General features: G+C 42.7%; 1 protein-coding gene across 1 annotated transcript; it reads left to right on the forward strand.

The window, feature by feature from the left end:
- The first annotated feature begins 250 nt into the window (after positions 1-250).
- Positions 251-23,026, forward strand: LOC127307528 (methyl-CpG-binding domain-containing protein 9). The gene is made up of 11 exons (XM_051338250.2): positions 251-1,075; positions 10,138-10,229; positions 10,586-10,908; positions 11,073-12,212; positions 12,327-13,019; positions 13,805-14,113; positions 15,211-15,546; positions 16,805-16,903; positions 18,339-18,767; positions 20,121-22,169; positions 22,312-23,026. The coding sequence occupies exons 1-11, from the start codon at positions 387-389 to the stop codon at positions 22,555-22,557; spliced, it is 6,405 nt and encodes a 2,134-aa protein (XP_051194210.1). The 5' UTR covers positions 251-386; the 3' UTR covers positions 22,558-23,026.
- Positions 23,027-23,318: the final 292 nt, after the last annotated feature.

A 23,318-nucleotide genomic window follows, 5' to 3' on the forward strand; every position in this document is an offset into this window, starting at 1 on the left:
AGTACTATACGTTTCATCTGGCATTGAAACCTCTTTTGGCGCCGTGTACAACCACCTAGTAGACTCAGCGGATACCGACATGTAGAGGAGCCCGCCCCGCTCCACGGGCGTCGCTCGCTCCGCGCCACCGCGGCCCACCCACCAGGACACGGCATGAGTCACTGACAGCCGGGCAAGGCCCTGGGCCCCCAGTCCACGTGTTCCGTCCCTTCCGTTTCTCCTTTGCTCCCCCTCCCCGGAATCCCTTAACCCCAGCCTCGCTTTGCTCGTGAGAGCTCTCTCCCTCCCTGCTTGCTTTCCCCTGCCCAGCTCCTCCTCCTCCATCGCCATGACCGGAATTCCAACCCTGCTCTGAGCTCCAGCGCGCGCTTCGCTCCCTGCCCACCATGGATCGACCGCCGCGTCTCGACATCGACCTCAACGAGGCGCTCTCGCCGCCGCCCTCGCCGCCGTTCCCCCAGTCTCCTCCGCGCGAGTATGCTGCTCCCCCCATTTCCCCTCCTCCGCCACCGCTTCCTCCACCTCCACCGCCGCCGCCGCCCCCACTCCTGCCCCCGCCCCCGCCCCAGCTCACCCCGCAGGTCCAGCTGCTACTCGCGTACGAGGCCCGGGACATAGCGCTGCGGCACCACCAGGCGGAATCGATGAGGCTCGCCACCGCCAGGGCCCTCGCGGCGGCCGCGGCCGCCGGGTCCTCGTCGGCGGCGGCGGGGGTGCCGCAGGCGGCGCCGCACCCGGGGGAGGCGGGCTGGGGCCACCCGCCGCTCCCCTGCGCGTCCTGCGGCCGCCCCGAGATGCCCGGGGCCACCATTGTCTGCGACGCCTGCGAGCGCGGCTTCCACCAGTCCTGCGTCCGCGTCTGGCCGCCGCTCGTCACCCAGCCTCGGCCGCCGCCGCCGGGCCCTCCTGGCCTGCGCCGGCCCCCCGTCGCCGTCAACGAGGACTGGATATGCCCCGAGTGCGAGATGCGCGGCGAACGCTCCGGGCGCTGGAGGCTCGGAGCCGTCGAGCTGGACATCAATGCTGCCCCGCCGCCGGAGGACCCTCTCACCGTCGCCGCCAGAGACATCGACAGGCACTTATCTCAGCTCCCTATTAATAATCTCCTTATGATTGCAGCTAACTTGATCATCGGGCTCCGTGGCTATGACAAGAAGAAGTAGATTGCTAGTCATAATTATTATATATTATGGAATAATAGTACTCTGCGGATGGTAATTGCTGGTTTGAACCTGTTGTTACATGTTGTGCTGATACTTGCTTTGCTGCTTGTCATGCTTAGCATAGATGCATAAGCATATGGATCTAGTGTTTGTCTTCTGATGTTTCTGCTTTGATGATTACCTGTTGACGCCTTTGATTTTAGATGCTAAAGTACTTTTAGGGAATGAGCGCATGACCAGCGATAATTTTATTTTGTTCTGGTTCTAGTACCAATCTCATCTGCGTTGCCAGTTAATGGAAGTAGAGCACTTGCATGTTCAGGTTCATGCAATTCCGGCCGTAGGAAATCCCATTCACCTTGACTTGCAATCTGTAGGACAGAAATCTATAACTTTTTTTTTTCTGTTTTTCTTTCATTTGGAAGGTATGTTATGGGATTCTCTTGCATTGTTGCATCACATCTCCCATCTGACCTTTTTTTTTTCAGTAACCAATTCTCCTTCACCTTGTTTCTTATTTAGTAAAATTCGAATATCTCGTTCAGTCATATACCAGCTTATCTTTTATCTCTTATTGATGTCTATGCTTGCGGAAGGAAAAAAATTTGTGGGCTACATTTCATCCAAAACCCTATCCATGTTTGCACTGGCTCCTTTTGTAGTTTGTTGATGACCTATCAACATCATTTTTTGAATTTTTGACTATTTTCATTGATATGTATGCTATCCTTGTTTTTGAGTGAACCGCTAGTACCATTTAGGTACCTCAAGGTTCTCAACCTAAGCGTTAGTTGAGCTTTGACTTGTGAATTGCAAACTCCTTTGTGGTTCTGGTTAGGTCTGTTAAGTTTGGAGCTTGGTACCCTGACATTGTTGCTGGTGAAGGTGCACCTCCAGAACCATTGCGTTGCTCGAAGCCTCTAACTTTTCAGATCCATCCTTCACCACCTTCTGGGACTGCTGTCCCGATATCCACTGCCCACAAGGAGGCCGCAATGATGCACAACCCACCACCTCGTAATCCAGGCTGTGCAGGACGGCCATTGTAGCCCACCTTGTAACCGAGATCCACCGCCCCGACATCCGCGCCGTTACGACTTTGAGAGTCATGTCAGCCGAGTCGGCAAACCTTGTCGCCCTCACAGCCCAAGTAACCACTCCACCGGCGCCCAACCACAACTCTTTGAGTCACTGCCACCACGTCGCTGCTGGGGCTGCTGCCTCGACATCCGAGCATGCAGCAGCGAAATTGCAGCATCACAGCCCGAGGCCGCTGCCTCGGTGTCCACCAACACGTCGAAAAGACTTTTGTCAGCACCAAACATCCTTGCACACTCTAACCCGTAGAGCGACAAGAATAACGCTACCCACCCAGATAGCCTGAGGGAGACCCTGCTCTAGGTACATGACGCCGCAAGCGCCGCTAGGCTGAGGAGGACCGCCGCCAGACAGGAAGGAGGAGCACTGGGAGAAGCTTCGACCATTGCCGAACATGGGCGGCGGCCACCCCAGCTCGCCGCTGCGACGTGCTCCATGGCCGGATCCATCGTGTTGCCTGACATGGGGCCACCACCCTGGCTTCCGCGCCAGATCTAGCCGTTCTAGCCATTGATCTTCTGGTGTAGCCTACACCGCCTCTAGCCAGGGACAAGAAGGGATGGGAGGAAGTGCTCGACGCAGACCCCTACGCCAAGACATGAGAGACAAGCCCCGTCGTTGCCATATGCCACACGGGGCTTGAGTGGTGAAACCATTCTCACTCCTCTGCGCCACATCTTCTTCTTCTCCGAGCAGTGCCGCATGGGAGCTCGAGCTCGCACCGTCAGCCACCACGTCAGAGCTTTGTCGGAATTTCACCGCTGACGAGCCATCGCGCCGAAACCTCATCGCCGGCCAACTCCTCCATCGCATCCTGCATTTCCGGTAAGCTTCCTTGTCCGGTGGTGTGCGAGGGAGGAGGCGGGGGAGGTCACAACGTCCTGGATGAAGTGGCGGCAAACGTCTGGTATCCCTCGGTTCCAAGGGTCCCACAAAAGCTGAAAAGGTAAGTTCTATAGGACAACAATCAGATCTACAATGCTATATAAAGGAGAATGTTTGGCCAACTGACAACACATTGGCAAAGAGATATGCATGCTATGATGGATGTGAGTCCATACCAAAAACGAGGTAATACATGATAGGGTAGGGGTGGCCCCAAATGGAGAGAAGCTTGTCTAACACCGACTATGGTGGTTTGGGCATATGTCTTCTCTTGACTTGTATCTCGTCCATCCAAGCCACGAGCATCCAATCTCCTTTATATGGCATTGACCACATTATGAATGAAGATTCATAATTTCCTTGTGTTTAAGGTGCTCACCATGGACTTTGCTGTCAAGTTCTCAACTCAAATCAAAAGCCAACAACAACAATATGGTGGCATGCTCATCATCTTCGACACCTTGGAGAACACCGGAACAACCTTCAATGATATTACGGCAATATTGGAACCACCTTCAATGATATTATGGAACATTGGAAGTTCGGGTGCAAATGTTGGCCAATTTAAAAGGGCAATATTTGACATGGTGTGACATTATGATGGCTAACATGCCACCAACACCTTTCTCTAGTCTGATGCAACCCCTTGCCTGTATTGTCTCCATTGATTGGGTTGCCTAGTGTTGATGCTATGATTCGTGATTATCTTGTTCACACTTCACGGGTTTTCTTGTCGTTGACGATTTGGAGCATGTCAGGTGTTGTGGTGCAATTAAATCCGATTCAGTTGGGATATTGCTCGGATTGGGAAGTGGAGTTGATACCATTAGGATGCGGAGACAAATATTGATTATGCCATAGCTAGATTCGGCACGATGGCACAAACACTCGATTCGAAAATGTTTTTGAACAAGTGAATGAGTAGTACGTGCATATGATAAGAAATAAAGATTCGCCAAAATGGGTATACATAACTACAAAGTGGTAGCTACCATTGTATGTTACAAGACTACGAGCTTACATCATCAATGACCATGTAATAAAATTTAAAGCACATAGTAAACTCTAGAAGGCTGTAGACAAACACAACTAAAACACTAGGTAACCACATTGTGTCATAACATATATAACATCCATGTATTGGATAACCCTAGTTAGGAGGGTTGGACAATCTTGCTAGAAAAGTTGAATAACCATATCGATGGACATTAGCAATACAATATCTTGTACACCGGAGTCAGACTCGGAGAGGATAATGTCTGAATGCGGGAATTCTCTTACCATATCCTATAACCTTGGATTCAGAAATGGTTCAGTTCGGCCATCATCCTAACCACGTCCACTCTTACATGTGGGTGACCGGCTAAGCACGATATGCTGATTTCATCTCCCGCTTTGGGTTGCATTATCGGGCCACAAGGGCATCACTAGTTGCTTTGAACATTAACAACTTCTTTGATGTCTCGCGACAATAAGGTGCTCGTGTCGTTATCACCATATGTCGAGGAATAAGTGATCTCTACACGATGTAGCACCAATGTCGTGCACTCATGTCTACTTGAGGTAACCAAGGTCTTCCACCATGGCCATCACCCTACAACTCGACGATGAGTTGTGTGTTAACAAGGAGTACCGCAACAGACCGTAGGATTGAGGGTTTTGCTACCCAATTATCTATTTCCATGTTTTGATATATTGATATTTTTCCTAGTTAGCTTGTTGAGGACTAAGCTGTTGCCATATTAACCGATGCTCCTCAATCTACCCTCCGGTGACGCCACAATGGGGATCCATCTAGGATGCCTTTGATGGCTAGAAGGGAAAGCTGGCTATACTCGTTATTCGGTGGCGGCAAAAGAAAGATGTACGTGGAATAGAGGCTCTTACGTCATTATTGGTGGCGCCGGCTGCACCTTCGATCAGTGGCGTGGCAGCCCAACTCCTGTATCTCTTTGCTTGTTAGTTCTATCTCGACCTCGGAAGCCCTCAACTTTGATGCTCACCGGAGGATATGGTTTTCGTTTAAAGAGACAACCGTCGCTATAGCGAATCGAATTTGGGTGTCCCTTGGCAAATGTGGATGAATGAGTTGTATTTATGCAATTGATAATCTCATCAGGACATGTATGAACGTGTTATCGTCACCGCCTCGAAGCATGTGAAGAGAGGGGAGACAATAAAGCCGATCGATGAGTTTATGAAATACCCAATACTAGTTGGGCGGCCTAGTTAGTCGCCAAGCCGCCTCGCGGCCAACCATGCCGCCGTACTAGATTGGACTCCACGTGCATTCATGGTTCGACGGAGCAATCCCCTTAGAGGCAATCCCTATCCATTCGCATGGGAGGGAGACTCACATTCACATTCCGGGCAAGCGAGAGAGCTCCAACTAAGTTCTTCCCTATTTTTGTGCATACGAAACACAAATCAAACATACCACCGGAGTAGGGTTCTTATGGTGATCATCCCGGGGGCCGAACCTGCTCACATCCTTGCGTGCTAACCCATCGGATCTTGGCTTCATACCTACCTACAAATTTATTGCCGGATCAAAACACCGGCACTGATCGACACAAAGGGCTAATTATCATTTTTACAAGCCCTGACGGTGCAAAATTATTTCCCCTAACATCACCGCAATATACTTGGTATGGTAAGATTTAAGTTATCTTCATTGGTGCTTTCTCCTTCCACATGGAACACATTCTAATTGGTTATCAAGTGTAATGCTTGTCTAATACGCGCCTCCTTTTTGTCCTATTTCCTTGAAAGATAAGTTGGCTAATGGGCTACGTCTTGGGTCGAACATGCACTAGGTTATGAACACATCCAGATACCAGTAACATTTCACATCGATATTCGATGCTAAATCTGTTTGATAGATACTACCTTCTCTGAATCTGAATTTTATTATCAGGTATGAAATATCCAAATCCTATCCTGACTCTGTGCTGGATGTTTAATTAGCTTCTCGAATTGGTCACTACCAGATTTGACTCCGGTTTGGGCTGGATAACATCTGACCAGTGTTCACCATGTGTCTCGGGAGTGTTGTGAGGATGGAGTTGGGCATCCGGTAATTGGGCTCTATACACTGCCAAGCTTGCTTTTCTGCTTTTTAGTTCTTGTGGACAAGAGTATACTGTATGGACCAAAGAGTTTCGTAAGATGCATTGGACCCCGTAAAATAAACCTAAGATGGAGTGATGGACTGGCAAACACCAATTGTATGGACCACTGAACCTGGCTCATGTCTGCATCATGGCCTCATCCAGTCATGTTTTTCTCGGGTGCGTTTGGATGACATCCAAAGCTGACCCTATACCAAAAATTGATTAGCCCGTAAGATTTGGCTGGTGTTTGGATTGGCACCAAAAAGTTGGCTCGCCAAAGGTCCTGGCTGCGCGCCCGTGTAAATTTGTCTAACATGCGGGCGAATTCAGGGCGAGCAAAGGCTGCGCCAAAAAATTGGCATCGCGCCTTGCCCCCTCTATCTTGGTGGGTCCCATGTATTTTTCTTTTACTATCGTTGCTTAGTGCATGCATGCGGCTGTTTGGACTGTTTGGCTAGTAATTAATTGGGGGGCCAGCGCAATTGGCAACCAGGACATTTCGCGTGTGTCGCAATTTCCAGCGGCTCTCACTCTTTTTGTGAGTTTTTTTAGCTTTGACTGCATCTTAGTATTGTTCTACTATGTATCCTGTCAAATTCAAATGATGGGTGTGTCAAATATTTTGAAGACTATTATACTTCAGTTGGTTGCAAACCAAACACCGGGCTACTTTGCCAACATTTTGGACAGCACATTGGCAGCAATCCAAACACAAGTTTTACGAAAATATTGGTCATGCCCTTGCGTTGGTCATGCCGAAAAATTGGTGGGGCTAGCTGAGGCTCAAATCAAACATACCCCTCGTTCGTATGTGGGGACACACAGAGTTAGCATCATATTAAACACGGCTGGCGAAACTGGAGTGGGGGCCTGGGCATCAAAGGACTATAAAGTGTCTCCACCGGAAAAACGACCATGGTAGGATTTGCTTGTGACAGATTACTGTCTAATTTGAGCATGCACTTTGAATATGAAACCTTTGGCTTCAGTTAAATTTCAAAAAAAAAAACCTTTGGCTTCAGTGTTTTGCACTATGAATTCAAATTTCAAATAATAGTGTGGAAATTTCTTCTCCGTTTGATATTTCCAGAATTCCAGAGGATTTCCTTCTCATTGAGAACTATTGGGTGTCTGCCCTGGGTCTACCCCTTTGCATTTCGTGATCTTGGAATTCTACCAGGATGTGCACAGTCTCGATTGTGAATAAAGATGTCGAGTAGCTAACTAGCAAAAATAGACAGACACGAAGTACTCAAACGTTCTGTCGTTATGGTAGAAGGGGTATCCATTAACCAAGCTATGTATGGAAACCCACAAATCATCTATATATTCTTATTTTAAATGACAACTCTTACATGGTTGTCAGTTTTTCTGATTAGTACATATGCATTTTACCTTATTGTCGCAAATGATGCCTCCCCTCCCTTGGTTAATGGATGCCTCCCCTTCGTTAAAGCATTCCAATATCATATGCATCATCTAAGATTATACACATATTTGTCAATCATGTACTGCTTTCTTTCTTTGGACGCTGGTTGTGCAGGTAATGTTTGCAACTGTGATTGAATGATTTTCTGCTAACAAACCCAACATAGGTTTTCTGCTGGCGAACTCCATATTTGTGCTGCTGAGGATTTTAATATAGGTCGCTGTCTATGCTATGTGATTTCTGTGAGTGGGGTATTGTTCATTTGCATGCTGAATCAGTGTTGTATTCTCATCTCACCTGAAGTCTTGTTTGACTGCATTGATATGAATTTAATCCTTTTCTGTTTTAGTTATGTTATTCCGTAAATATCTGCAAGGATTGTCACCTTCGGAGATTGGGTCGTGTTCACGTATCATAGTTCTTAGTTCTTGTATTTTGAAAAAGAATCTACTTCACACTGAGTTCATAGAAAAAAAAACAATTGTGATAAGAAAGTACGCTTTCTGCTTTCAAGCATCCCGACCTTTCCTATGTCCTTTTTTATGCAATTACTCGTGTACTTTTTTCAGTATCCCATTTAGACCCATAGGGTAAGGAAAACCATAGGTTTGTTTACTCAAATTGTTCAACTAGGTGTCCCTAAACCAAATTGTGCAACCAGGATCTTGTACTTGGTTGTTTGCGTACATCCAAGGCTTGTCAGATATACATGATGGAGCATTGATGTAGAAATTTTTGAAAGTTTGTTGAAGTGATGGAACTTTTTTTTTGCGTCACTGTATGGAGTTTCGGAATATAATAGGAAGGAGAAAAAAGAGACCGCGGGAGCCCTTAACTTTGCCCTCAGCATTCTTCTTCCAATCAGCACTGAATCTCAGTTTAGTTGACAGGGAGACTATGATTTGCAAACCTATGCATCTTGAGGTATAGACCTAGGTCTCTCTCTCTCTCTCTCTCTCGTGGGTGGGGGTTAGGGTTAAGGGCTGCGCTGCATTCTACGGTTTCAAATTTGCAGTTTCCTGAACTTTTTTTTATCTTTGCATCTGATCATGCCTACCGGTATTCCAAACAAACATCAGACTTCATTGTCTTGCTTTCTTGAGGGAGAGTTCCTGTCATTAGCTGGTCTTGTCAACCTGTTGGTTCTTATCTGCGTGTTGTTTTGACTCTAATTCTGCCGTTGCTAGCTGATGACAGATCTGTGACCCACAAATCTGTGCATCTGGAGGTATAGATCTAGGTATCTTTTTTATCCGCGGAAGGATGGGAGTGAGGGTGAGGGGAGGATCTGGGTTTGATGCTGTGCTGTGTCTCTGTAATTTCAGAACTTCGCAATTTTGTGAAGTGTTTATACTTGAATCAGGCCCCATGCCTACTGTTGTTGCAAGCAAACATCAAACTTTGCTTTATTGCCATGTTAAGACAGATTTCTCGGTCAGTGTTTTCTTAACAACTTATCTGCCAATGGATGGAGCTTCAATCATTTTGCTTTGCTTGGGATATAAGTCTTACTGTCTTAGCAGAATGTGTTCTATTACGCCATTGAACAAAGTATATTTTATTCGTGTCTGTTAGTTCTGGTACATGCATAGAAGCTGTACATTTCTCCTACCTTCTTTGGTCTATTTTGATGCTAAATCTTAGTCCCATATTTATTTGGTGAATCTTTCTCTTAATTTTATGGACAAAGTTCCCCAGTGCTCCTTTTCTCGTTCAGTAGAATTTTGGATCTTCTTAAAGCGATATGATGTACTAAATCCCATTGGTAGCTCATCCACCGGTTGCTGTGCAATCAGTGCAGCCGAGTACGTAATTGCAATATAAATACAAAACCAGACGTGATTCAAGCTAACTACTCTTTGTATTTTCAGTCCATCATTTTGTACAGATTTAGTTAGTTTAATAATTGGTGTTCTGTACCTTTAGTGATTATATGAAGTTAAATTTGCTTTCTTGAGTTTGCTTTTGCATATCAGTGTGTTAAGTAGCTTATAAACCTGGACAGCTTAATATTTCCAGTCCCAACAATTCTCAGTAGTACTACTGACAAAAATGTGTAAACAATCCAACCATTACCGTCCTATCATTGTTATGTGCTACACTGAAGAGAATAACTGCTAAAAGCATGTTTGCATTCACTATAGTGGGTTCATTGTGTTACAGAAAAGTGTTTTCACCATCATGCATGATGCTCAGTATTTTCTTGTCAAGCATTTATTGTTTTCACCATCATTTACTTGTCTATTCCAAGGATAACTTGTGGTTTCTTGAAACTCTACTTCTTGCAAAGAACATAAAAACTACAAGTAACTTCTGGCAGCTATTTAGTAATAACCTTGGTGCTCTGAAATAATAATGTCTGTAAAGTTACGAAATGCTTTCTAGTGACCTTTTGTTGTATAGACATCATCATCATAAGAGAGTTAATATTTTATTTTCATCCTTGCAGAGTAAGTGTGGCTGATGGAGCTCATTTGACTGATTTTGCTAATGAGTTACCCCATTTTGAGGGGCTTCACTTGAAGAATCCAACTCTTTTTGGTGAGGATACTAGAGTAATCATATCTGCTGCAACAGAGTTTTTGTGTTTTTTGTTGATTTTCCGTGCCTTTTTGTGCTGTAACTTTTTAAACAGCAATTTGCTAAGCTAACCATCAAGTTCAACTTCTGGTAGCCACCGTGTTTAGTGCATGTGTGGCTGCTCAGGCATATTATGTAATTATCAGTAAAATAAAATTTCAATCCAGTTCCAAACAGTTATGTGTATTGCTAACATTTTGAAGCTATACCTGATTTGTTCAGAGCTGCATTTCTTAGAAATTTCTGGGTTCTGAAAGTGATTATTGCCATCATTGTTCCAGCTTATAATATCCTATTTCTGCCCGATCTTGTTGCAGATGGGAATCAATTTATGCCACCATTTGCTCTTGCTCATTGCCTTAACATCAGACAACAATTTGCTCCCACGGGTCGTGATTTCATTGCTGATGGAAACATAGAACAAAGGGCAAATCATATACGCCGTAGGAGAAGAGATCTTCCACAAACACCAACATTACCCAAGTTTACTGAGGCGCACGAGTTTGGGAGTCCCAAAATTTTTATGGATCCATCATTTTTTAGAAAAGCGACAGAGCCAAGTTCTACAGAAGAAAGAATTCCATTAAAGCCTCCAAAGTTTCTAGTGGACAGTACTAACCGTCGACCAGATCATCGCAGTGTGAGTATTTTGTCACCTGTTTCAGATTCCGTTTCTTCATTCGGTGACCATTTTTTATGTTTTTTTTTTGCTGTTATGTGTTTTAGTAGTGCAAATCTATTTTGCCTTATGTTTCACTTTGATGCTGATTTTGGTAGCACTGCTTTTTTGTGTTGTTACTGTAGGTTGGCCTACCTGTTCAATATGGAGATTTCTTTATTACTAGCTTGGGAGAAATTGATAAACGTGCAAGCTACCACAATTGCCAGCAGATATGGCCAGTTGGTTTTACATCTTACTGGCATGATAGAATTACTGGTTCACTGTTTGAGTGTGAGGTCTCCGATGGAGGCAATTTTGGGCCTTTGTTTAAGGTGAGAAGGTTACCATGTTCAGCGTTCCCACTTCCAGAAGCATCGACCATTCTCTCTGAAAATGGTGTAAGAAAGGCTGATACGACAGAAACAAAGGAAAGTAGCAGTTTTATTGGAGATACTGCTAATGATACATATGGCAATATTTTAATGCTACTGTCAGATCCCTCTGAGACCAATCAAGATTTATCATCATGTCTTACCAATGATACAGGGTATAAAAGGACTTCATTTGGTTGCAACTATGCACAAAATTCAAATATGATGTCACAGATACCACCTTCACATCCTGAGAATGTTAGTCAGGCACCAGGTAAAGAGGCCAACATTAATGACCAAATTGGCGACTTTACATTTGAGGGAACATCATCTTCCTCAGTATGGAGGATGATTTCTTGTGCTATGATGGAGGCTTGTGAGAAAATATACAAGGAACACGGGCATTTGGTGTTCTTGTGTGCACACAATAGTGAAAATCTATCATTAAATAAAGGGATTGGATGTCAGAATTTTGATGGCCATTGCGCTCCCTTATCTAGATTTTGCTCATCCAATGGCCCCAGCATACCACGAGTTATTGAGAAGAAGAATGATGTGGAATCTACTTATAATTTACTTAAAGAATGGTTATTCCAGGATAGAATTGGTCTTGATTTGGATTTTGTTCAAGAAATTCTGGAGTCTCTTCCTAGATCCAGGGCTTGTTTAAACTACCAGTTCTTGTGTACTAGGACTGAATTTGTCTCTTCTATGACGGTTGCAAGTGGCTCACTTACAGTTGTGCATAAGGATGGTCAAAGCAATGGAGGCACGTCATATGGTAGACATGGATCTGCGGCGACTGGGCTACAGGTTAATGCTCAGCCTATTGGTTCTATCATCCGCGAGCTACCTCCGGGACGTCCCATTAGGCATAAGCTACCGCCAGAGCTGGTGGGAGATGTTTTCCAGGTAGCTTTGTACATATCTGTCAATGTTTCTACTACTTGAAGAAACACATCTTTATACAGTTGTCAATTTCCTTTTTATTCTTGCATCCATCTTCTCATTACACATTTCTTGTAGATATTGGAATTTTTGGGGCGCTTCGCTGAAATCGTTGGCCTCAAAGAAGTGCCTTCATATGAACAATTAGAAGATGAACTTATTGACCCATGGCCAGTTTGTGCAAATCAGAAAGAGGTGTTGTCTGTGAGTACTCAACACTACAGGGATCACTCTTCACCCATGAATTTCCCTGCAAATGGTTCTATATCCAATTCAAATGGTGAATCAGGTCTAACCAATAATGAAGATATCGTGTCTGTATTTGTTCCTGTTGAAACTTCTTGTACGAAGGAAGCTACTCAAGATGCATTGCTAGCCCAGACACTTGGGAGATGCAGCGGTGTAGTATTGCCCGGGGTCCACCTTACACTCTTTAAGGTTCTTCTTGGTGAGCTATTATCAAAGGTGTCGATTTTTGTAGATCCAAACATTGACCCCAAGGAATCAAAACCCAGGCGGGGAAGAAAAAGGGACACTGAGAGCCTCATTTCAGCAAAAGAATTGAACTTTGATATGCTAACTGCTAACATGTTAACTTGGCCTGAGTTGGCTAGAAGGTATATATTAGCTGTCTCTTCCATACGTGGGTGCATGGATTTGTCTGATATTTCCAGTCGGGAAGGAGTGAAATTATTCCGCTGCCTACAAGGTGATGGTGGTATCCTTTGTGGAGCACTACCTGGGGTTGCCGGCATGGAGAAGGATGCCTTGGTAAGGATTTGCTTCTGCAGTTAGCTGAACTCTTGATTTTTTTGGGCCATGCCTTTGCTTCCTTCTTCAGTCAGACATGAGTTGTATTCTTTAGCTTGATGTAATCATATACAATGCTGTGGTTATTTGCTATCTGTTGTTACTTGTTAGATTTGTCTTCAACCGATCACTTCTATCTAGTTATATTTAGTTTGATTGCAACCCCTCTGCAATATTAATAAGCACGTTTCTATGTTGTTTCGTAGAGGTAAAAGAAAATACAGCCTTGTTTTCTTTATTACATTTTTTTTAAAATTTTCTTGGGTTATCTGTCACAATCAGCACCATTTCCCCTTTTTGAGGTTAAAACAATAAAGGACACCCTTGCTCGGTGGTTATATTCATTTTGTCAATAATAATAGAAAGAGGTATGTAGAAGCCTAAAAGTGGGATGATCAGTTAAGAGACTCTGCCATATGTTTTTTCTATGGTTCTATTAGGAGCCTTTCCATGTCATAATTTTGTTGTTAAATCTTATGAAACATGATTCTTGTTTTTGCTTAGTTGGCTGGAGATTTTTTTTAATGTTCCAAGTCTATATCAATTCCTTGTCCAGCAATGTGACATTTTTTAGAATACCAAATATATTTCGTAAGGATGCTGTGTTACGTTTGTCCTATAATATATCTATCTGTGCATTTCTTTGGGCTCCTAAGGAGACACTATAAAATTTCTTGGGTTGTAGTTTTAGATAATGGAAACATATATAATTTGACAGCTGTGCAATAATCGTCTTGTATTTTCAGCTGCTTCTGGAGGCGGAGAATTTTTTACGCAGCACTCCATCAAATGATGGAAACAAAGTTATTATGATGGATTACAAGGATACAGATACGATAGATTCTGCAGAGGTACCTACTGCTGATAATAGAAAATTGCCAGATTGGGCCGAACCATTGGAGCCTGTGAAAAAATTACCAACAAATGTAGGAACAAGAATTAGAAAGTGTGTTTATGAAGCTTTGGAGAGAAAACCTCCAGAATGGGCAAGGAAAATTTTGGAGCATGCAATAAGTAAAGAGGTCTACAAGGGTAATGCGTCTGGACCAACCAAGGTTAGTAATGCTCCTGCGATATGATTCAGTTTTTCATGAGAATTAAATAATATCTTTGCTCACATATGTTTATTTCCACCTTCTGGGTTTACTCTCATTTTTGGTACAAAGATAAATCATAATATGTTATGCTCTTATATAGCATTATCATTCTTTCAGACTAAGTTTTTCTCTTTGTTGCGGCTGTGACCTGCTCTCAGGCTTGTGCACAAAATTTTGGTTTACCAATACCAATGAGATGCAATACTTATTGCGCTTTTCTTGTAAAAATAGTGAGTTCTAAAAGCATATAGAGTATGAGTTTGTATTAGTTTATATTAGTACAGCTTGTCATGTGGGTTCTATATTAGAAGTCCCCACACACTATAAATTTTGCCCTTAGCCTACAATATCAATGCATGACTTCAGTTTGGCTAGTTCCCTAACACTATGTGCTCTTAATCTTATGATATGAAGTATTATATTTATGTCCTACGTTTTGATTGAAAATTTTCAAAATCCGTCAGAGGATGTGTTTGGTTTTTACATGTTTTTGCTTCTATAGCCTAAGAATAAACTTTGGTTAATATGAATTTGCTGTCAGCATCACAGTTTAACCAAAGTTCTAGTATATAGCTGCCAAAAGGGTAGAGTCACTGCATGGCAGGGCCATGCTTACTCCGTCCGTCCACAAATAAGTGGACAAATAGGAATTTTAGGACAGGTTATGGAGTGGAGTAGAAAGTGCATTGGAAAGGTGCTACCCACCATCTCTCTACTCTGTAATCCCCCCACCTCCAATGAGGTAAGTGCATGTCGAAGATAAGGAGACCATGTGTTGAATGCTATTGGGCTTGATTCCTGTGTGGTAAGAGGGAAGCAATTTTTCCAACTTTAAAGTGCATTGGAAAGATAGACGTACACTCATTTGTCGGCAAATTTTGAGGCTAAACGTCCACTCATTTATGGACGGAGGGAGTAGATTGTATTTGAATATTGTTTTCCCTCCTTACAAAATCAGACTTGGTCTTCGCTGTGATGTTGGTTCCCTCTCGTTGTGATGAAATTCTTATGACTAGGAAATTATTGGAACTGAAATATTATTTTTCTTGTTACAGAAAGCTGTTTTATCTGTGTTGGCAGAAGCATATCTTGCAACAGTGCCACAAAAGATAGAAAACCCAAGAAAAGAAAGAAAAACTATTTCGTGCTCAGAGGCCATCTTGAGAAAGTGTCGTATTGTCCTGCGCTCTGCTATTTCCTCAGATGAATCAAAGCTCTTTGGGAATTTGCTTGGAACTACTCTAATGAATTCTAACGAGAATGAGGATGAAGGCATCCTAGGATTTCCTGGAATGGTGTCTCGCCCTTTGGACTTCCGCACAATTGATATAAGGTTGGCTATGGGAGCTTACTGTGGATCTTGGGAGACTTTTTGTGAGGATGTGCAGGAAGTACGTTTTATCTTTAACACCCTTTTTATATTATTCAATGGTGATGCACATGAGATATTTTCTATGATTTTTCATGGATGACTAGGAATTCTTCTTCCATTCTTGCGTTAGCTTGTGCCAGATGGTGATGCAGGGCAGTAATTCTAGCACCGACTGTTAGCGTGATTTTCTAGTTTCAGCTGACACCCAGATCATGGTGTTGCTAGCATTCTTCTGTTTTTAATTAACACGGGAATATTTCATCATTGTTGACTAGCTACAATCCATATATGGAGACTGTCTTGGCTGTGTTCTCTTAGCTCCTTCGATTCCAAGGAATTTCATAGGCATTTTGGAGGATGTTTTTCCTATTTATGTCGGTTGACTCGTAGGATTGGAATCCTTAAAAACTTTTGTTAAGAATAGCATTGCACTATTTTTTGGAGGAAAATTTACATCCACTCAAACCTCTTAGTACAATCCTTTGTTATTCTTGTGATGGCACTCTTTGATGCAAATTCCCTTAGTTTTCTAATCCTGTAGGATTCCGCAGGGCACGACACTCTAATCCTGCGCTTTTTTGTTCCTGTGTTTTGAGAATTCTGCGAATCGAAGATTTATGTAGTTTGCAATGGACAGAAGCCTAATTTGGGCTTATGATTATGATGTTACACCAGTGTTCTATTATTGTAGTGTGCCTTTGACTACAGGTCTAGACTCTAGAGCTGGGTATACTAATTGCTAAGCCCATCGACTGCTTGTATAATGAATTTGCAATAGACAGAAGCCTAGTTTCAAGCCTACTTTAGTTATGATATCTACATACCATGTTATTTATTTTGGCCATGCAGTAATACCTGTTATCCATGTAATATTCTTGTTTCCATTGATAGCTGTTGCCTGCTTGCCTTATTGATTGCCATTAGTCATATATTCCTTGCTGTGTGTTGGTTTATTTATGTACGTGCATTCCAAGGAATACACACACACACACAAGCAGTAAAGATTTTTTTAATAATGTTATAGTTGTGCTGAATTGAATTTCCCGAGCTTATAAGTTCAATGTACATAAGCTGCAGCTTCTAGATGCAGAAAAGTTAGACAGAATTTATGTTCATTCATGACTCGTGAGTGCAGCTACATTAGCAGATTTGATGTTATATCTGGTGAACCTACTAGGGTAACATTTGCTAATTTATACTCGCCAGTGCTGTCTTGGAATAAAACCCCTGCAATTAGTTCCCTGGTCAAATTATGATGCCGTTATGTTAAACTGCAGGTAATCCGTAATCTGCACATCGCATTTGCCGATCGAACTGATGTAGTGGAAATGATTGTAGCATTGTCCCAGAGTTTCAAATCATTATATGAGACAGAGGTTTGTTATCCCTTTCTATGTCTGTACTCTGTAGCATCTTCGTATATTACCTCCTTTCCGAAATGCAGTATGTTTTGGGAAGCTAATTTAGCTTTCCAATAGTACTTAACTACCTGCTGTCTTTTGAGGAAAATGCAGAAATACCTTTGTGCTGTCCGCTTCTAATTTTTCGTGCCAAATTGTGTGAAATATTCTGGGTAATCCTGTACTCATACCATGTGCTACTCAATCGCTGTAACTGTGTCAAATAGTTACAAGTTCAAATGCTTGATGGTGCATATCTGCTCTCTCAAGGTTGCCATGGGAATTGGGCGAGAAAAATACCACGCAAGTTCAGGTCGAGTAGTATATGGACTATGGAGTACATGGATTAATGAACAATACTACCTCCATTCCATAAAACAAGGCATATAAATTTAGTTAAAATCAACATGTTCTAAGTTTGACCAAATATATAGAAAAAATATAAATGTCTACAATATTGAATAAATACGTTATGGCAATATATTTCGTGGATGCTTATATTTTTGTCTATATAATTGGTCAAACTTAGTGTAGATTGACTTTTGACTAAATTTATAGGCCTTTTATGAAACGGAGGCAGTACTATACTTTTACTGGTATGATGTAAACTGCACTGGATAGGCCATATTGCAAGTGATCACCAATAACCAATACTGTACGTGGGTATCATGCAAACTCAATTTGTTAGAAGCTATGCTGTAAGCCTGTAACTTAGTCTACCTATCTCATGTGATCCCGTAATTCTGTTCCCATTATCCTATAATTTCGTTTCACATGATGAGCTTATAAGTTATAATCAAGATGATACTATGATCTTTCCTTGTGGGCAGGAAGCACACCAGCAGCGTGTGTTGCGTGATTCCACTGTGTTTTTTGCACTTGACTGGGTGGACAGTTGACCGGAAGATAACTTCGATTCGCCCGGCCAGCAGGCGGGCGGCGTGCTTATCTTGTGTGACAACACTACAGAGCGAGTAGCTCTTCTAGTCGGGCAGCTGTGTGACAACACTCCTGAGAAAGCGGCGCTTTTGTGTAACATGCTATGGTCTTAACGCCCTTACGAGGTAGTGATGAGTTTCACGCGCTCTAAGCCCGGCCCGCGCACAGTTAGAAGGATTGGCCGCTATCTGAGTGGTACCACCCACCCTACCCTACTACCTATAGGGGGCCGTCCGTCCTACAGCCGCCCAAAAAGGAACTGCAGTAATCTTGAATAGGGATCCTACAGCGATAAAAAGAACCCCCATAGCTTTCCTATTAAAAGGGGCACAGAATTAGGTTTATGACATCTCACTGGGTATTTTATGTTGATTTAAGTATATATTAGCTCTATTGCTCAAGTTATGTCTTATAAAATATATTGCCTGGTAAACCTTTTTGTCTTACTGTTCTTTTTGTATGGCTGGTGCAGGTGCTTGACCTTGTTCAGAAATTTGATTGTCACCTGTTTAACGGGAATGCTGATTCAGAAATTCATGAGGAGCTACATGGTATTCTGACTGCAGCAACCAACTTACCCAAGGCTCCATGGGAGGATGGTGTTTGCAAAGTATGTGGCATTGATAGAGATGATGACAGTGTTCTTTTATGTGATAAATGTGACTCGGAGTACCATACTTACTGCTTGAATCCACCACTAGCTCGTATACCACAAGGAAACTGGTACTGCCCCTCATGTACGTCAGGTCAAAAGAAATCACATCTTGATCAGGGTGTTCAGGATTTGAAACAACAAGGAAAGAAGCATGTCAGAGAGGAATCTCATGCCTTTAACAAGGTAATTAGTAAGTTAGCTGCTGCAATGGAAGAGAGGGAGTACTGGGAGCTTAGCCCACAGGAGGTATGTCTTTTCTCTTCTATGTTCGTGTATTTGCGTATTTCTTTGTATTCCTTAAACTTAAGAAAAATGAACTGTGATGTTTGAGAATTGAAATTGGCAAAAACCATATGGACATTTTCCCATTGGCATGTCCTGCTATGGTGGTAGGGATGCTGGATTCGTGGGCACCCTGAAAATCAAGATGTTTAAATTTTCTGGTACTTCCTAGGGTTACCTTGAATTATAATATTAATGGAAAAATTTACAATTTTCGCCCATCCAAATAGTGATAGGTGAAATGTTTAATTTTCCTGACCTCTTGTAAACTTGTGCATGTTACTTGGTTATCCTTCTGTGTTGTCCCAACCAACAAAATGAGGTCAATCAAGCATTATTGCTTTTATTTAATTTTTTTAGATGTCTTTTATTTACTTATTAGGTATCTTATATATACACATTATTTTTGTATAGAAGGCATTTTATTGTGCAAAAAGACAGTCAACATCTACGTACAGTGCACCCTGATGGTCTCATCCTTAAATTATTTGACCCGCTGCTGATTCTTCCCTTCCCTCACTCTACCCTCTTGGCCTCTTCTGAACTGCCCTTCCCCAAGTGTATGCTTGGGTTTCAAGTCCACACACCTGCCATGTTATTACCTGAAAATCAGGACCATGTTTTCAGAAACTTTCAACACAAAATTCGTCTCCCTTATTCTCGGATGTTGAACTTAGTCCTTCATTGGCACATGCTTTGCCATGTAAACAGAACAATTTGGGTCCACATGTGTACGGTTTCTATAGATAATAGTATGTGGTGCAAGAGCTCACGTTCTCATATCTTCAAAAAGGACGTACCCAGTGCTAAAAGCTCCCGCACTGTGCGGGGTCTGGGGAAGGTGTTAGTGGCAAGCCTTACCCTCACGAAGTGCAATGTGAGGAGACCGCGACTCGAACCTGGGACCTCTCGGTCACAGGCGGTGAGGCTCTACCGCTGCACCAGGCCCGCCCTTCGCTCACGTTCTCATATCTTCACTCTCTTAAAAAAAGCAGAAATGATCATGATAAACAGAGTAATTTTCCCCAGTGCCTTGCATTGTCATACTATATATGACCATATTGATGTTATACTTGAAGGCTGATTTTGTAAGTCCAGCTCTGCTGATTTCTTGCACGATTTTCCTTCTAAATCTGTATGGATGGAGTAGGTTGTTGCTATTTACGGATATGTGTACTCATTTGGGCTGATATGATATTCTTACTTTATTCTCTATTGTTTTACTGAATGCATAATCATTTCTTTTCTGCTGATTTTCATAGTAGACAAAGTAGCAATCTGCATTATCTAACATTTCATTGTGATATTGAAACGCAGAGAATAAATTTGCTGAAATTTGTATGTGACGAAATGCTCAACACAGCTCTGATTAGAGAACATATAGATCAATGTGCAGATAAGTCGAATGATCTCCAGCAGAAGTTCCGTTCTTTGAATTTTGAATTGAAAGATTTGAAATATAAGGAGGAAATAAGGTCTTCATATGCTAGACAAAGCAGATGGAGCAAAACTGAACAGCATTTTAACAATTGTTCTGGACTTGCGGAAAATCAACAGAATGGTCTGGCCATAGCATCAGCCCATCTTGAAGAGGCTGAAAGAGGCAATACTGGAGTGAACCTCAACCACCCAGCTGAAGGGGCTCCTCCTGGGCAATTGGATGCTGCAAAATCTTGCAGAAGCAACAATGACATATCTATTGTTGGACTTTCTGAACAAACATGTGGGAGAGCTAGTGAGATTGAAGTGATCATTATTGATGAAGAGTCACAAAGTTCCAGGGATATTTTATTGGGTGGTAAAAGCAGTACATGTGATGACTTCAATTCATTAGGCACTCCTATTGCTGAAAGAGCACCAGTAGCTTCACCTCTCAGCACCCCGGCTGAGGAGTTGCCTGATGAAAATGTTAGCACATCATTCCAAGATAATCTGAAAACGTCAACAACTAGATCACTTGAGCATGCCGCTGATAATGATGAAATGGATACTTTGTCGGATGGGATTTCAAAATTGCAGGATTCGATTGCCATAGTAGAATCCCAGCTTAATATGGCATCCCTCAGAAGAGAGTGTCTGGGAAAAGATTCCTTGGGTCGACTGTACTGGGTTTTAGGACGACCTGGTAAACGTCCTTTGCTGATCGCTGATGGAAGCATGCTGATACGCAAGGACAGAGACATTAGTATGATTAACAGCTATCCTGTGTCTACTTTTGATTGTAAAGGATGGAATTCGGCATCTGTTTTTATCTATGAATCTGATGAAGAAATCCAGGGTCTTATTGAGTGGTTAAGGGAGTATGATCCAAGGGAGAAGGAACTGAAAGATGCTATCCTCCAGTGGCAAAGACATCTTTATCACCAAGGTAGTTTTCCTCTGATTGATCCATCAGTGCCCAAGCTGTCAAAGAGTGGGGAGCTTATGGACCTTCCAAATACCAAGGCTGCAGTAATTTTGGAGCAAAAGTATGGCTTACTACTTGATCAGGACACAGGTGATCTCTCGAGAAGGCGAGGAAAGAAGACAAAGTCGGGTTCTGAAGAAAGAGCATACCGATGTGACTGTTTAGAACCTATATGGCCTGCTCGCCACCACTGTTTAACATGTCATGAGACTTATTTGACATCAACGGACTATGAAGGGCATAATGCTGGAAAGTGCAATACAGACAATCATTCTACTAGTGAAAGCAAAGAAAATGACGAGCCAAAAGTGAAGGGCCCCAAGTCTGATATAAAGGAAAAAGATTCCAGTGTCATTGAGTCATCTAGTAGCAAAAAATTGAAGTCATGCCCATATGACTTCGAAGAGATATGCAGAAAAATGGCCACAAATGATTCCAACAAGGAGATTCTGAATGGTATTGGACTTATTGGATCAAATGGAGTTCCGTCTTTTGTCCCTTCACCTGCATTTTTTCTTGAACCTGCAGTTATCCTGAATAAAAACAAAAAAGATGATGTCCCAAATGATTTGACTTCCGCACTAGAGGAATGCCAGGCAATGTCAGCACAAAGGGTAGGGCAGGAGGGGTCCAAGTCTGATCAAAATTGTTCTGGTAATACGGGTGATGCAAATGTGTCAAGATCTACGAAGCCCACCCCTGATAGTACTTCTTGTGAAGAAGCATCTTCTGCCACAGACAAGCCAACAAGACTGCTCGTTGTTAACGGGGGCTTGGTTCCGGAGTCATCATTGAGGCCTGTTATAGGAAGAAACACTCATATCCTTAATCAGCAAAAGATAAATTTGCTCGATATAGATGCAGCGTTGCCTGAGGAAGCATTGAGAGCCTCGAAGTCTCAACAGATAAGAAGACGCTCATGGCGTACTCTTGTCAAAGGCGCAGAATCAATATCCGAGGTGACTTATTCTAATTAGTACTGTTTTCCTTTTTGTGTGCGCATTATGCATTGTCCATTAGGAGCTCTCTAACATTATCTTCCTAAAAAATGGTTGAGAGCGCTACCATTGTACTGATTAACCGTATCTATGCCTGTTCCAGATGGTAGTCGCGACCTGCTTGTTGGAGGGTATGATAAAGGCCGAGTTCCTGAAGAATGATTGGTGGTACTGGTCCTCCTTCACAGTAGCTATGAAGACATCAACTGTATCTTCGCTCGCGCTCAGGATATACACTCTTGACGACTGTATCATCTATGCCAAAGATCCTAACATTGAGCCAGCTGACAGTACAAAGGTTGTAAACAAGGGGAGGAAGAGGAAAGAGCCAGAACCATCGGCATCGTAATCTGCGATGCTCTGTTGTATACTCCAAATTTAGAAGTTCCGCGAGCAGTGCAAAGATGTGACGCTGCCGTCAGATAGATTGATGATAGATGATACAGAAGTCTTTGGTTATGTGGTCTTAAGGCTTTAGGGTAGCTTTTGATTCTGGTGTCCCTGCAAGGGGTGCAACCTTGACGTTCATTTAATAAGTCATGTTCATCAGACTATAGCTGTGCGCCTTAGATATGTTGTTATTATAGGGCTGACGAAGGAGTGACAACATGGTTGCTAGCATTTCCTCTTGACGCTGCTATGTAAATCGTTCGGGGATGGCAGCGGCGAGAGCTGGCGTTTAGTCTTTACGCCAGGAGCAGAGCTGCATGCGAGCGTAGGTTTTCTCTTTTTTGTAATCTGTTTTGGCTTTCGGGCATACAGATGATGTATGTTTGGTCTGAGGACCCGGCAATATGTTACATCTTTAGCCACCTTAACTTGATTTGCATGCAGCAGGTACCCGGGTGTTAGCCTTTGTGGTCAAAAAATTATTTTTTGAGATATATATTTTGTTTCAGGATTTTGACAACGTACAATTTTGAGCCTAGATTTTGACAGATGTTAGTGATTTTTAAAAATACGATATTATTTTTCCGAGAATACACCTTGGAATCAACAATGCCAAGGAAGACTGTTTTATGCTGCCCATCTAAAAAAAGATCGCAATTTCCATCTAAAAAATAGATTGTAATTCCTGCCCATGAATATTTTCCTGATGAACATATGAAC

Source organism: Lolium perenne, chromosome 6 (genome assembly GCF_019359855.2).
Source record: "Lolium perenne isolate Kyuss_39 chromosome 6, Kyuss_2.0, whole genome shotgun sequence".
NCBI classification, from domain to species: Eukaryota; Viridiplantae; Streptophyta; class Magnoliopsida; order Poales; family Poaceae; genus Lolium; species Lolium perenne.